The sequence below is a fragment of the Narcine bancroftii genome, chromosome 3, assembly GCF_036971445.1.
Source record: "Narcine bancroftii isolate sNarBan1 chromosome 3, sNarBan1.hap1, whole genome shotgun sequence".
NCBI lineage: Eukaryota > Metazoa > Chordata > Chondrichthyes > Torpediniformes > Narcinidae > Narcine > Narcine bancroftii.
In genome coordinates, this window is record NC_091471.1 from 140330678 (window position 1) to 140347690 (window position 17013).

The 17013-nt window shown below is 37.9% G+C and overlaps 1 protein-coding gene across 1 annotated transcript in view; it reads left to right on the plus strand.

The window, feature by feature from the left end:
• Window positions 1-14407, plus strand: part of LOC138756714 (uncharacterized) — a 75715-nt gene extending 61308 nt beyond the window's left edge. The window contains exons 7-10 of the mRNA XM_069923104.1: window positions 7976-8128; window positions 11118-11290; window positions 13026-13191; window positions 14119-14407. Coding sequence (XP_069779205.1) covers window positions 7976-8128; window positions 11118-11290; window positions 13026-13191; window positions 14119-14316 — 690 coding nt within the window. The 3' untranslated portion in view covers window positions 14317-14407. The remainder of the gene's footprint in view (window positions 1-7975; window positions 8129-11117; window positions 11291-13025; window positions 13192-14118) is intronic.
• Window positions 14408-17013: the final 2606 nt, after the last annotated feature.

Below are 17013 nucleotides of genomic sequence, written 5' to 3' on the forward strand. Positions count from 1 at the left end.
GGTAGAGTACCACTGATGAAAATTTTCTTTGCTAATTTGAAACAGCCTCTGCGCTTCACCCACCTCTTCACCTCTGAAGCCGTAGAATTCTTGCTCATCTTCATCTTTGTTTTCCTTGGTGGATTTTCGTGATAAAAAGGCTGGACCCAGTGTTTTCCAAACACGAGAGCTGACTGCTGTCCAGCCCTTCCCACCTAAGTGGCAAACTTCTTTAACGTTCGTGCTTTTCAAATAGTATTCCAGCATTGTTGATTCATCTACAATTTTATGAATTAATTCACACCTGTAATTCTGCTTGAACACAGAGATGATCCTCTGGATCTAGGGGCAGGGTCTTAGATGCAGTGTTCTTTGGGAGGTAAGCAACTCAGAGCTTTCCATTGCGGCTTAATAGGTTGGCATCTGGTGGGTGGATGGGACAGTTGTCAAGCAAAAGAAGAGCTTTGGGTTCTAGCTTTTGCTTATGCAAATGAGCGCAAGAAGCAGGGATAAATGTTATGTAAAACCAATCCTTTGGAAAGGCAGGGATTGATCAGAGACATCCAACATCGGTTTGTGAGGGTAAAGTCGTGTTTAACAAATCTCGTTGAATTTTTTGAAGAGGTGGCCAGAAAAGTTGATGAAGGTAGAGCAGTTGATGTGGTCTAATTGGATTTTAGTAAGGCTTTCAATAAGGTTTTACATGAAAGGTTAGTGAGGAAGGTTCAGTCTCTAGGGATTAATATAGAGATAGTCAGGTGGGTTCAATGGTGGCTGGATGATAGGCATCAGAGAATCTTGGTGAACAACTGTCTGTCAGGATGGAGGCCGGTGATGAGCGGTGTGCCTCAGGGTTCAGTGTTGGGTCCTTGGTTGTTCGTCATTTATATTAATGATTTGGATGACGGGGTGGTAAATTAGGTGAGTAAATATGTGGATGATACAAAGATAGGGGGAGTTGTGGATAGTGAGGAGAGTTTTTATGGACTACAGAAAGATTTGGACTGTTTGGAAAGGTGGGCTAAAAAGGTGGCAGATGGAGTTTAATGTAGATTTTGGGAGGAATAACCAAAATAGGATGTGTGCCGTTAAGGGGAGGGCACTGAGGAATGCAGAAGAACAGAGGGATCTTGGAATAACAGTTCAGCATTCCTTGAAGGTGGATTCCCATGTAGATAGGGTGGTGAAGAAGCCTTTTGGTATGCTGGCCTTATAAATCAAGGCATAAAATATAGGAGCTGGGGGGTGATGTTGAAACTATTTACGGCATTGGTGAGGCTAAGTTTGGATTATTATGTGCATTTCTGGTCTTGAAATTAGAGGAAGGATATACATAAGGTTGAGAGAATGCAAAGAAGGTTTACGAAAATGTTGCCTGGATTGCAACATGTTGTCTGGGATCATCCTGTAGCAGAGACAGTTGTACACCTGTTCTTCAATGTAGCCAAGAGAGTTTTTAGTTCTGCCAGATATTCTCTGGCAGGGGCACTGTCGGCTGAGCAAATTTCTCCAAATACTAACACTTGAGAAATCCTGTGACAGCATTTAAACCGGTCTAGCCATCCATTGCTAGCTTTGAACTGTGAGGTTTCTCCATTGATTAGCTGGTCAAACTTCTCAGCTTGAGCTTTGAGAATAGCCCCAGAAATTGGAAGGCATTCAGAGCGTGCTTGAATGAACCACTCATACAGGGAGTCATCAAGGCTGACATATTTGGCTGTCTTCATGAGTTTTGCTTTTAGTCCCGCCTCTTCATCACTTTCCAAAGCGACACACATAACTTCTTGAGATTTCCAGCCACAAAGTGTTGATTCAGTTATGCCAAGGTCACGTGCAACATGGGTTTGACTTTTATTCTTGATTGGGTTAAGTGCATGAAGCTTATCTTTCACTGAAAAAGATTTTAATCTTCTAACAGTGCATTCCATTTTGATCTGAAAACAATTTCAATTCCAGAAAGAGGATCGCATTATATCTAGGTTCACGTTAAATCGTAGTTCCACTGTAATTTTTTTTATCCTTGCTGTCTTCAAAATTGTATTTTCTTTTGCAAATGGCAAGGTCAGGAAAGTTTAAGAATGATGTAGTCTTTAGGGAATGGTAACTAAAGATCACTTTTCATTAAACTAAAAGTGAATTTGTAGATTTGTCTGCATTTTCCTATGGAAAAAAATGTTGAGTTCATCGGGAAAGCTCTTTTCCAATTATTGAGGTGAACTGCAGCAAGTTCAGAGCCACAGTTCTAAATGCCGGCAATGTCCAACAAGTTGTATTCAAACAAACTCCAAAACAAATCTTTCACATCTTACAATCAGCAGTCAGTGATAATCAATTTCAAGATCAAATATTTTGACGTGAAACTTTTGCTTTCCCACAAGATCACTGGAAACTGCTTTCTTTTTGGAGTACGAGTCAGATCCATTTGATAATTTTGTGAAACAGCCTTGCATGAGTTTTTTGTTCCATTTTCAAACCTTGAACTGTCCTCACACAATTGTTCAAAATATTGCAGTAACAGCACTGTTCTATTCAGGTCAATGTCACATTGCCATTGCAGCCAATTGTTCATTTTAAATCACTGAATAATGATGTTCCAAAATTGTCCCATGAAGTCAGTTTCCAATTATTTAATCTTGATTGATAATGGCACACCTTCAGAATGATTACCATGCTGCTGGTTCAAATGTTTGGGCAGCTTTTTTGACGGGCTTGCTGAATTTTATTATGATGTTGATTGTAAAACTTTTGTGGAAGGGGGCAGAAGGTTTGGTGTAGCAGTTAGCATAACCCCTTTACAGCGCTAGTGATCGGGACCAGGCCTTGAATCCCACACTGTTTGTAAGGAGTTTGTACTGTTACAGGCCCAGAGGACCCCAAAACCCAGCAGCAATATAAATTCACCAAAAAAAATGGTTACTTAAACAAAAATTACTTTTAATTTTCTTTAAACATAAAAACAAGATCAAACTTTAACTTAACCAAACATAAAAACAAGATCAAACTTTAACTTGACCCCCTTCTAATTCTAAACACAAGTGTATGTAATGTGAATAAGTTCAGAAAAGTTCCTTGATTCACAGTCCAATCTCACTTCTCACTCCTCCAAATTCACCGGTATCAGGCAATTCTTATACTGTGCAAAGAATTTAACATTTATGAATTTTCACCAAGCTCTGGTGCTTAAAGGTAATCAGTTACCGCTCAGGAAGGTTCTTGTTGGTTTCAGAGAGAGATTTGTTGATCATTGGACACGTACAAACTGATTCCCTCCAATCAGCCACTTCAACGTCTTGCCGAAGAAGCTTGCATCATTATGGTTTTTCAAATGATGACCTCTTCTTCGTCACCACTGAGTTCCTCTTATTTCCCTTATTTCAGGTGTGTTTTCAACAGGCTGAACTCAGAACTCACAACCGGTCTTCAAAATCGGGTTTAAACAACCTGCCAGCTTGTTGTTGGAGCCTCTAAAAGCCACTGCAGAAACTGAATTCTCTCTCTCTCTCCAAAGAATCACATTTTTCTCTCTCTCTGCTTGCAAAACCACATGAAATCCCCAAGGCTCCAGACCTAATCTTCTGAGCCTGTTCATCTCTTGCTTTCAAAACAATAATTCATTACTCCACAGCATCAGTCCAATGAACACCTACTTGTGAAGTCTCTAAAGACATTCTTCACAGTTTTTACAAAAGCACTCGGCGCCTGGACTGTCTGGCTTGAGCAAAGCTCTGGCATTTTAAATGAGATCTGTTTTGTGAAGTGTTTTGTGTGTTAAGTGGCCTACACTAAATCCCTACCGTATAATGATATAACAGTTTATGGCATGGAAACAGGCCATCTTGGCCCTAAAATCCATGCCAGTTTACTCAAACCACTCCGTTAGCTCCCCCCACCTATTCTCCGCCCATAACCCTCTACCCCTCTCTTATCCATGTATATATCCAGCCTCCTCTTAAATGAAAGAATTGACTCTGCCTCAACTATTTCCTCCGGAAGATTATTCCATTCAGCCACCACTCTCTGAGTGAAGAAGCATTCTTTAATGTTTCTCCTAAAATGTTGCCCCCTTACCCTCAACTTGTGTCCTCTTGTTTCAACCTCCCCTACTTGCATCTACTTGCATCTAGTCTATCTATTCCCTTCATAATTTTAAACACCTCTATCAAATCCCCTCTCAACTGTCTACGTTCAAAGGAATAAAGTCCTAACCTCTTCAGTCTTTCTCTGTACTCTAGGTATTTTAAGCCAGGCAACATCCTTTTAAATCTTCTCTGCACCCTTTCCACCTTATCTATATCCTTCCTATAATTTCGAGACCAGAACTGAACACAATACTTCAAACTTGGCCTCACCAATGCCTTAAACAGTCGCAACATCACTTCCCAGCTCCTATGCTCTATGCTATGATTTATGAAGGCCAGCATACCAAATGTCTTCTTAATCACTCTGTCAACATGAGAATCCACCTTCAAGGAATGATGCACCATAACTCCAAGATCTCTTTGTACTTGTGCATTCCCCAATGTCCTCCCCTTTACTACATATGTCCTATTTCAATTATTTCTACTGAAATGAAGCACCTCACACTTCTCTACATTAAATTCCATCTGCCAGCTTTCAGCCCAACTCTCCAGACAAACCAAATCCCTCTGTAATCCCTGAAAACCTTCCTCACTATCCACCACTCCCCCTATTTTCGTATCGTCTGCGTATTTACTTACCCAGTTAACCACCCATCATCCAAATCATTAATATAAATTATGAACAACAGGGGACCTAGCACCGATCCTTGAGGTACTCCGCTCGACACAGGCTTCCATCCTGACAGACAGTTATCCACCATGACCCTTTTGAAATTGATTATTACTTTCATGTCTCTCCCCCATCCACCTCAGGACCCATCTTACTATTTCTCTATTAATCCCTAGTGACTGAAACTTCCTTACTAACCTTTCATGTGGAACCTTTTCAAACACTTTGCTAAAATCCAGATAGACTACATCAACTGCCCTACCTTCATCCACCCTTCTTGTCACTTCTTCGAAAAACTCAACAAGGTTTGTCAAACATGACTTTCCCCTTCACAAACCCATGCTGGGTGCTTCTGATCAATCCCTGCTTATCTAGATATTCATACACACCATCTCTAAGAATACCTTCCATTAAATACCTACCGCCAAAGTCAAGCGTACAGGCTTATAATTACTTGGCCGACACCTCGTGCCTTTTTTTAAACAACAGAACTACATTAGCAACCTTCCAATCCCGCGCCACCACACCCTTCTCCAGTGATCGTTGAAAAATCACTGACAGTGCCTCCTCTATTTGCTCTCTGACCTCCCTTAACGTCCTGGGGAAAATCCCATCAGGAGCAAGAGACTTATCCACTTTTACTGACCGTAGAAGCTTCAAAACCCTCTCTTTACTAATCCCTATCTTTTCCATAACTAAGCCATTTGCCTCTCTTATCTCACATAGTCCAAAGTCCTTTTCCTTCGTGAACACAGATGAGAAAAAGTCGGTTAATATATCTCCCATCTGATACAGTTCACCGCTCTCATTTTCCAGTGGTCCTATTCTATTCTTAACCCTCCTTTTACGATTCACGTATCTGTAAAAACCCTTTGGATTTACTTTTACTTTATCAGCTATTGACACCTCATACCTTTTTGCCTTTCTAATTTCCTTCAGGTTTTTTCTGCAATCTATGTAATAATCATACAGCTTATCCATTTTTTGCTCCTTAAATTTATTAAATCCCCCCCTCTTATCCTGAACCAACTTCCTTATTTTTCCAGAAAACCACAGTTCCCTTAAACTTTTGGCCTTGCCTTTCGATCTGACTGGCACGTAAAGATCCTGTACTCTCAATATCTCCTCTTTAAATATCCTCCAAATCTCCTCTACATCCTTACCAGAAAAAAGATCAACCTATATAATTTTTTGTAAATCCCTTCTCATTTCTTCAAATCTAGCCTTCCCCCACTCCAAGACCTTCAACCTCGTACCTGACCTATCCCTTTCCATATTTAAGATGAAGCTAATGGACCCATGATCAATGGATCCAAAGTTCTCACCAATGCACACTTCCATCACCTGCCCTATTCCATTCCCTAACAATAAATCTAACACTGCCTCCCCTCTGGTAGGCACTTCAACATACTGCTGTAAAAAGCAATCCTGCACACATTGTACAAAGACTAAACCATCCTGCCCTCTCATTGATTGTGTTTCCCAATCAATGTTATGAAAATTGAAATTCCCAACTATCACAACCCTATTTCTATTACACATCTCAGTTATTTCCCTGCACATTTGATCATCCAGTTCCCTATCCTCTTTTGGCGGCCTACAATATACCCCTATATTTGTAGCCTCACCTTTATTTTTTAGTTCAACCCATAGAGCCTTGCGTGATGAGTCCTCCAGTCTATCTTGCCTCAGCACTGCCGTAATATCTTCCCTGACAAGCAACACCACACATTCCCCTCGTACCCGCCAATTCTGTCACGTCTAAAGGCAAAATCCTGAAATATTTAGCTGCCAGTCACAACCTTCCTTCAACCATGTCTCATTAATTGCTATCACATCATAATGCCATGTGTCAATCCACACCATTAGTTAATCCATCTTGTTAACCACACTCCTTGCATTGAAATAAATGCATCTCAGAGATCTTCCACCTTTAACTTTCTGCCTCTCACCCTCTCTACAATTGTTACTTTGGCCACTATTTATTACCTGCCGCTGTTCTACTCCAGATTGTGTGAAAAAGCCTTTTTCAATCTATCTCTTTTAAAAACATATCTATATATAATATAAAATATAATATAATCCACCACAGTACGTTCTCCCTGTGTCTGCATGGGGTTTCCCAGGGGGCTCTAGTTTCCTCCCACCATTCAAAAACATACCAATGGAGTAGGTTATTTGGGTGTAAATTGAGCGGCACGAACTCATGGGCCAAAATAACCTGTTACTGTGCTGTATGTCTAAAATTTTTTTAATTAAATTTGCAATTCCATTTTATGTCTGATGGACTTTTGATGAGTGTTAAGATTGAAGAGTCATGAGCATTATAGAAATGTGTTTCCAGTTAAGTGAATAGAAAATATAAGCTGACTGTATATGTAGTATGTGAACAATTATTATTCATACTGTTACCCCACCCCTCACTAAATTAAAAGAAGGGAAATAGCTGACCGCCAATATTATAGGTCTAGTTAGACAAACTGTGCTTCAGAGAGTTTGGCTCTTCACCATAAAAACAAAACATGAACAGGGAAGACAAACATGGACCATGTCACATGGGTGAAATAAATCAAGTAAAACACAAAAGTCTGGAGACACTGTGGTTGATGTAAAAACACAATGCTAGAGAAACTCGGCAGGACAAAGAGTGTCCTTTATATAGCAAAGATAAAAATACATAACTGACATTTTGTGCTTATGTATCTCTATCTTTGATAAACCATCTGTGATACAGATGTTTCACCAAAAATATTATGATTAATTTGTGTCTCCTAATTTTATACCCATTTGGAATCAAATCCAAATATTTTTCCTTAACCTTATTTGAATAACATGTACTGAAACCTGTGCTAATATTATTACTTTCATGTGGATTGCAATTTGTCAATAAAATATTATTAACAAAGTTAAAGATCCAACTGAGTCTTATTAGCAAATGTGTTTATATTTAACTTACCTACAAAGAATTGGTCTTTTATAATTAAAGAAAATGTACTTCCATTCATGTTATATCTCTGTCAGTTTCCTACAATATTGTAATTAATACATATTGGAAACAATGAACTGCAGAATTTTGTAGTATTTTTAAATAAAATTGCTTCTTTATTGTTCTATCAAATGCAAAGTCTCTCAGTTATCTAAAATGAAATGTAGTATTACTAAGTTACATTATTATTAAGTTACATATATAAAAGCAAATTGATTAATCTGCCACCGATATCTGGAGTTGCTATATGTTTTATTGCAGATTGTCTCAGTCTCGTTGGACAGACTAATAGGGTTCCATATCACCTTCTTGATCTCCAATATTCTGATGTGGTATCTATTCCTAAAAGCTTCCTTGATGGATCCTGGTTTTCTTCTAAGAGGTTGTGATGAATATATTCATGCTCTCAGACAGGTATAATACCTAGCTTTACTTGTTGGACAATGAAGTTTTTCTTTTCACTGAATCTCAATACTTGCTTCCTCAATCAACGTTGAAAGCCAAATATGTTCCCATCTCTGTCAGCCAAAAGTAAGTGCCTTAAAGGATGAGAAAGATTATTTTGTTTTGAAATCTCTAATCTGCAACACAGAACAATTTTTAAAATTCCCTGACCAAAGAACTAATAATTCTGTGTGGCTTTGGAGCATGTTTAGTTATTGCATTTAGATCAGATTCAGATTTATTGTCAAGGTACATACATGACATCACATACAACCCTGAGATTCTTTTTCCTGTTGGTGAGGCAGACTTACCATTTATTGTTAATGCAAAAAAAACTGTACTCAACGTATACATGTAAATAAATGAAGGAAGTAAACAAAATGACTCACATCAGAGAGAAAAAATAATTAATAGAGTGAAAAAGTAAGAGTCCTTAAATTAGTTCCTGATTGAGTTTGTTGTTCAGAAATATGATGGTGGAGGGATAACAGTTGTTCTTGAACCTGGTGGTGTGAGCCTTGTGACACCTATACCTCTTTTCTAATGCAACAGCAATAAAACAACATGTGCTGGGTGATGTGTATCCTTGATGATTGCTGCTGCTCTTTGACAGCAGTGTTCCCTGTAGATGTTCTCGATGGTGAGGAGGATTTTGCCTATGAAGTCTTGGGCAGCTTTCACTACCTTTTGCAGGGCTTTACACTCAGGGGTATTGGTGCTCCCATACCAGACGGTTATACGGCCTATCAGCACAATTTCTTCCACACATCTGTAGAAATTTGCCAGGGTTTCCAATGTCACACCGAACCCCTGCAAACTTCTGAGGCGGTGATGTGCTTTCCTCACGATGCCATTAGTGTGTTGGGTTCTCCGAGATAGTGACTCCCAAGAATTTAAATTTGCTCACCCTCTGTGGTATATGAAAAGCCAACTAATTAAACATAGCATGGCAGAATAGGTTGGGGTAAAAGAGAAAACTATTTAAGTTACCATGAGCACTAGAATTTGTGGTTAATTGAAAGCACTTTCTAATTCACATGAAGAAGAGTAGGAGAAAGTACACCCACTTTCTGGAACTAAATTCTTACAACAGTAACATCCACTCTGTATTTCCCATACATTCAGTTACATTGAAATATTAGATAATGTTAGCTGTATCTATCAATAGATAGTTGATAATCTTGAATGCATTTAGCAATGGAAAGACTGAATGATTGATTACCTACATTTTTAAAGAATGAAATGCTTGATATATTTGATAGCTTGCATGCAATGTTGACTCTACTAAAGGCCATGAAATATAATTAAAGTCCTGCTTGAGCCTGTATTATTTTACAATAATTGACATCACATATAATTTCCAATTCAAGACTGACATGGACTATTCACTGTGAGATATGCTTCATTAAAAGTTAAATAGAGCTGCTCCTTCACTGGAAACCTGCTTCAGTGACATTTTTGTTACTTATCTATCACAACAGCTTTCCTTTAGTCCTCATCCTATGGTTGTAATCACTTATGTTTTATTTTTCGTCTGTAGCAACTTGCAGCTAATTATTTTCCATTAATCCTCCTGACATGGCATTTCATAGAAATCTTCTAAAGTACTGTAATTAATTGAATCATACTAGAAACAAAAAGCTCCATCCTGTAATATAAATGTTTCTTGTGAATACACTATTTCAAGAACCTCTCCCTCATGTTCAAGAATTTTCAGACTCATTTACCACAGGTTTATTTAAATCTCAAATATTTTACATAACGTGTCACATCACTCCACTACTTTGTTTTGCTTTGATGAAACAAGAAATAATCTGTAAGTATAACCCCAATAATCATACGTTTTTATAGTTGCTCTTTGTTAATGCTGTTGTTTGTATGAAGGTGGTACTGTCTTTCACTTTGCTCGTCAGCAGTGCCTTTGCAGTGATATTTCAGTGGTTGTGCCAAAATTGTGCCAAGCAGTGGCGTCACTAGGGTTGGGTCACCCAGTGCAGTAACTCATGGTGTCACCCTCTCCCCCACCATTGGGCCTCTTCCCATACCAGACCACACAGAATCCTTAGTAATGTTTTTTGTACTAATGTTACTTATAAATTGTAATTCCCGTATATCACTGAATGTCATGGCAATAGTAGTGAGATAAACAACTAGCAAAATTAAAATTACACCTTTAAATTACAATATCACATGAATACTAACAACAAAATTGTTTTGTAAAATCTTTCTACATTGAATTACAACATTATTAGTTACAATATGATTAGTAACTGAGCGTAAGCCATTTTTTTTTCATTTTTCTCTTTCTTTTCCTTTAATTACCACTTCATTCTCAAAAAGGGTTATTGATATAGGTTTCCAAATACTAATTACCACAATATTGTAGCTAAAACACCAGAAATTTTGACAAAAGCAGTGACTATAAAAGCACCAGCAGCAACAAAATCAACATCGCATCCTTGTACCGCATGCAGATAAAGCCACATGATTCGAAGCATCATTACCTCATAACTCCTGAACTCAATCCCCTTACTACTGAAGCCCAACATACCACTGGCCTAATTAACTATCCCATCAACCTGCATGGAAGCCTTGAGAGAGCTATGGATTTGGACCCCAAATCTGCCTCACTGTTAAGTATCCTACCGTAAACCATGTGTTCTGCCTTCAAGTTTGACTTTCCAAAATGCATCACCTCACACTAATCCAGATTGCACTCCATCTGCCACTTTTCCTCCAAACTCTGCAACCTGTCTATATCCTGTTGTAAACTATGGCAACGTTCAACTCTATCCACAACACATTCACCTTCGTATCATCTGCAAACTTACTGACCCATCCCTCTATTTTTTCATCCAGGCCATTTATAAAAATCGCAACCAGTAGGGGGTCCCTGTTTCTGTTTTCTATAAACAATTTGCTCTAATTTTGGTATAATCACAAGTATTTCTCTTATTAGGCTATTTATTTTGATGAATGGAAACAGGGAAAAAATCCTCTGAGCAGGCTTTGTCATACTTGCCGCATAGTGAAGCCTCTCCGGTCGAAGCACTGCCATGTAACTAATCGCTGTGTGGAGTACTTCGATCATTATTGTCCTTACATCTATAACGATGTAGGCTACAGAAACCGGTACAGTGACATTAATTTCAAAATTACAATGCTATAATTTATATATTTTTTTGCTATAACATAGCTTATAATATTTCATAACTCATTTTATGTTTTACTCTTGGATCTGAATACAAAGCAGACTACTATTACAAGTTTCTCTTCCTAACCTTCTTCCATTCCCTCCTCTAAACCCAGTTGCTATTTTACTTTCCCTCCCTTTCCTTTTCTATCATAATGCTCATTCAGGAACAGAAATTACATGACCAATCCAGGCAATCACTCTCTACTCCTTTGCACCGTTCCCCCCCCACCCCCCCAAAGTTAAAAGAGAAACATGATAGGCTGTAGATGCTGTGATTGTAGTGAAAACACTGAAATGCTGGAGGAACCCATCTGGACAATTCAGCATCTATAAGAGACAAATATATATTGCCGACGTTTCGGGCCTGGGCCCTTCTTCAAGGAAAAATCAAAAAAGTGTCAGAATTTAAACAATGGGGGAGAAATCCAGACCATCAAGGTGTAAATTGGATGTGATAAGGGACTAGATGGAATATATCATGTCTCTGCAAAATGAGACAGGGAATGGAAAGACAACGGAGAAGCAAGGGGGTGAGGGTGGTTTTAATGAAAGCCATAAAAGTCAATATTAATGCCATCTGGTTGGAGGGTGCCCAGTCAGAAGATGAGGTGTTGTTCCTCAATTTACAGATGGTCTCAGTCTGGCAGTACATGAGAACATGGATAGAAATATCAGCAAGGGAATGGGATGAAGAATTGAAATGGGTAGCCACTGGGAGATCGACACTATTGTGGTGGACAGAGCCGATGTGCTCAACAAAGAAGTCTCCCAGTCTGTGTCTAATCTGTCCGATGTAGAGGAGACCACAGTGGGATGCAGTTGATGAACCCTGCAGATTTACAGGTGAAATGTGTGGGGTCCCGAATGGTGGTAAGGGAGGAAGTGCGGATCAAATGGAGCATCTCCTGCAGTCACAGGGGTAGGTCCCAAGGGGAAAACAATTTACACATCCCTCTTGATGTTTAGTAATAAGATTACTTTTTCAATTTTTTAATAGTATATGGAGGGACTGAGTGAGATTCATGAAGAACTAGGGCTCTCAGGCAGTAGTGGGGAGCTCAGGCTCTACAATCGTAAGGTGACATCACCCTGAGATACTCCAGGAACAATGTTCTGAGTCAGTGGTGATTGGGTCCCAATAAACAGGAACATCTTTGTGGTATTTCTATTCCACCTAATAGAAAGCAGTTCCTAGCTTCTCTAATTTAATAAGTTTTCCTTGATGATAGCTCAGTCCAATCCCACCATGGTGTCAATTTTGGAATTTACATCTAATTCCAGTTTGCACCAGTGCTTTCATGAACTTTGGAGTCAAATGGTCCAAGAAGTAATTTAAGATCAGGATATTGGTGAGTAGGTACTGCTTGATTACATTGTCTTGATGGGAAGACAATCAAGGAATTACCTTGATGGCAACTGACAGAATTGGATTTGTCCTGCCTCTTGTAGACATAATTTTTCCACTACTTTGGGAAGATGTCAGTATTGTATCTGCATTAGAAAAGGATAACTAGAGGTTCTAGAGGTCAAGATATCAGCTCTATAATTGGATCCAGAAGTTTGAGAGAAAAAATACCTCTGTGGCCTGTGAGCAATAAGATCCAGACATGAAAAAAATTATAACTTTCATTTTTTAAATATTCTTCACAAACTTTGTGTTTACTTTCACAGGAATTATTTTTTGGGTTTCCTTGCAACAATGTGCCTTAATAGTCTGATGGGTGTCTACTTTGCTTGGAACTGGTTTAATGAGATGGGTCGCAGCATTTTCATTGGAATCGGCTTCATATTCCTGTCTGTTATTGCAGTCACATCAGCAATAATGACTTGCATATATGTATGTAATATTCTCATCTTTCACATTACAATTTTTCTGTCACTAGTGCTTTTCCCTTTAACTGTTTCCTTATTTAAAATGATATTATAGCAGAGTGTCATCTTCTTGAAAGAGTTTCCAGGGAGATCAACAACAGATTATGCTCTATATCTAATAATTATATGAACTGCAGTCTATACAAGTTTAATTATTTTGGGGCTTTTGTTTTATGCTGACTTTGTTGCCATCTAGTGTTTTCTTTCAGCTTAACGGTCTCAAATTCAATGGCAAACTGGATTTCTAAGAGGTATAATCTGTTCTTTAGGTTTATCTCCAATTCACTTCTTACATTCATGACCTCGTTCAATGATGTATGCCTCAAGGCTAGTTTTAAATAGTGTCTGCTATATAATATGATGGGTTTAAAATGCTATTTCTACTTTAACCATTTAGAAAGAGTTACTTAGCCCTAGATTTTTTTATCTGTCATCAATAATGCACTAAATAAAAGCTGCATTTTATTGTGTTCTAAGTTTCAATTACATTGATCTGAATGATCTCGTGTGGTTAGAGGTTGCTAACCTCCCCAGGTTACAAATGCTGGACTCATGAGGTCTTTGTACATAAGAATGAATGTTTTAGAGACCAGTGGGATGGATGGGAATGGAGTTGAGCCATCTTCTGCTGGGTGAGAACTGGACAATTCCACATGCCTCCTTTATCCACTGCTTGCCAAGTAACAACTATCAGGTGCTTGGTTGAACCAAACAGAACTGAAAGCTAAGCAGACACACTCACTGGGTCACTGAGGTCAGATCTTCCTGCATTACAGCAGTTCCTATGAACAGGTCAAGTTATGAACAGTTCTCATTTCAGAACAAAACTTTAGTATGTTTTTTTTGCATATTAAATACTGTTGATGAATTATTTACTTGTCATTATTTACAGTTCTATATGGCTGCACTTAACTTAACAATAAATGAACATGTGAATCAGAAAAAATACAGTTACCTTTATGACAAGAATGGACAATTTCGTAACTCATTTGACAGAGGCATCAGACTGAACCTAATGGAGTTCTTTCACCTAATTGAGCCAAAGAGGGAGAATGAATTCATTACACTGGAGGGATTACACATCATCTGAACAACATAAAAGCCATGAATAAATCTGCATCTTTCTCCCCTCAAAATGATACAAATATCTTCCTTATAAATCCTTATATTTTGAAAAAGAATGTGATGTACTATCATCAAAATGCCCAGCCTTATTGTGTATCAAAAATAGACTACTTACTTTTTAACATGATTAAACAAATGAAGGGTGCAAATATAGTTTAATGATACAGTACAGATACATATTTTCATTATAATGTTGATTTTTGGGCCAAGATGAATTTGCTGCTGTATTTGGGAATCAAGCAAAAAACAGAAACACTAAACAAAATATTGAAAATTCATGAGATTTATTGCAAGTTACTCTTGCAAACAATTATTCATATATAATATTGCCAACCAGGTTTGATGCATAGAAATATCCATATTATTAGTATTACTTTTTCACTGCACTCCTAATGAAAGTACTACAGTATGTTATTCATCGCATGTGTCATATGGCTCAGTTGCTCACAGAGAAAATAAAATTTGCAAAACATTCTTGTGAAGTTTTGCATTTAAAATCTATGCACATTTCCAATATCCAGATGTAGAAGTAAAGGGCTGAGAATATCCACAACAAACTTTTGAGTAATTTGATCTATAAAGACAGGTTAATAAAATTCTATTCACTCAGTTGAATGAATTTTTTTTTTCCTGGGATTGGTTTGCTATCTGCAAAATGTGTTTTATTGAGAATGTTTATATTAATAGAAATTGTGTTTCCATTTTCAAATCCGCAAGAAAAATTGAGTGTTTAAGGATGCACATAGAATAACTTTTAACAGTTTCTAGATTATAGGCTGTATATTAGGATAAGCTTTAATATTGTGGGGTTTTCATATCAAAACATGTTAATAATTTATTTTGCAAAAGCATTACTATCTTAATTTATTGCCAAATTAGTAAAGTCACATTTCTATCTTTTGGAGCTATAATAATCCTGATCAGATCAAATGTCTATTCTTGAAAATTGCTGATTTTTGATTAATCACTGTTGAACTGTTTTCAAATTGTAAATCAAAAATTCAAACTTGAATTTGTTTATAAAGATTCCTGTTGTCTATAAATTTGTCATTCATTTTCATCTATGTAATCTATTGATGGAAATGAGTTAACCTTGTCAGTTGCACATATTACTTCCTCCAAGTTGAAGTAAACCAAATGAAAACAAAAAAATTTGCACTGGCTTTAGTTATCATCATCGAGTCGTTTTAAATATAGTTTTCATTCCTGAGCATGTAATCGAGATTCCACTCAGCACAATCCCACAATAATTTCCAAATTGATGACAAAATCTTTGGAAATTTATTTTTCCATGACAAGCTATCTAAACTTTAGCCTTAAAGACGAGATCATGTAATACTGCATTAAAACTTTATATGAGTTGTGTCTTGGTGTTTGTTATATGCATAATAGAATAGACACTATCCAATAAATGCCTTTATAATTATTTTGTTCAGTTTCACTTTTTTGATCAACCTTTCTAATTTATAGAAATGGCATTTAAGCAGATTTTAGGACATATGCTTGGTAATTGAAGATTTCTAAAGCTTATACTCATTACTGTATATTTTGCCTTATAAGTTTACCTAAAGATAAGACGAATCCTCATTTTCAGCCCGATTTTCATGGTTTTATCATATATCGGGTGTATAAGACGACTTCACCCCCCCCCCCCAATTTTCTGCAAGGAATGAGCCGGAGACTAGTGTCCAGGCCTTCCAGTAACAACACCCCAATCACCAAGTAACAAATCTGTAAATTAAGCAAGCAAGTAACAATAAACAGTAAAAAGAAACTTTGCTTCTGGCCAGGAAGATGCCAAACAGTGCTGGGTCCAAGTCTTTAGCATTGGCTGCAGCCGGAATTGACGACGGTGACTCCATTCTCAACATCGGATGCAGTGCCGTCCTCATTGAAGAAGTCACCTTGCTGCCCAAATATGCTTGGTGCAGGAACCACAGCTACCTGTCAGTTCCTGGGCAGGACCGGGGACCTAGGGCTCTCGGGCAGTAGTGGGGAGCTCAGGCTCTACAGTTGTAAAATATCTGGATGGATTATTACAGCGGTGGGAAGTGACGGGGAGCAGCGGAGCCAGCAGTGGGGAGGTGCTTTAGGTTATCTTATACATTGAATCCATGTTGAGCAGTTTTTTTTTAATTTAATTTAAGATCTCATTTTTGTATCTGGTGTTTAAGATGATCCCTGATTTTTTTAGTTCTTTTTGAGGGTTTCAAGGGTCACCTTACATGCTGAAATATATGGTACATTGATGTGATAGTACAGATCTATCACCAATGTACATAGTGTATATAGTTACTGTATCTAGACTGTGCTTACAGCGATTGGCTGAGAGCTAAGCCACTCCTATTGTCTGGGCCTTAAAGGGTTGTGTCCCTAGCCAGGTCGGATCATTCCGGACTGGTCGGCCACCTGTGAAGAGCTCCGGTCTTTTGCTAATAAAAGCCTTGGTTTGGATCAACAAGTCTTTGGTTCTTTCGACGAGCTCTACAATTTTATTAGCAAAAAGAATTTTTTTGAAAGGGATGGAGCGTTTAACTCGGCCAGAAAAACTTGATATCGACCCACAGTCAGCTACAGCCTTCAAAGCCTTTAACTTCTGGCTGCTGAACTTTGAAAACTTCCTGAGATTCATTCAGGTAGAGGAGGATAACCAGCGTCTAAC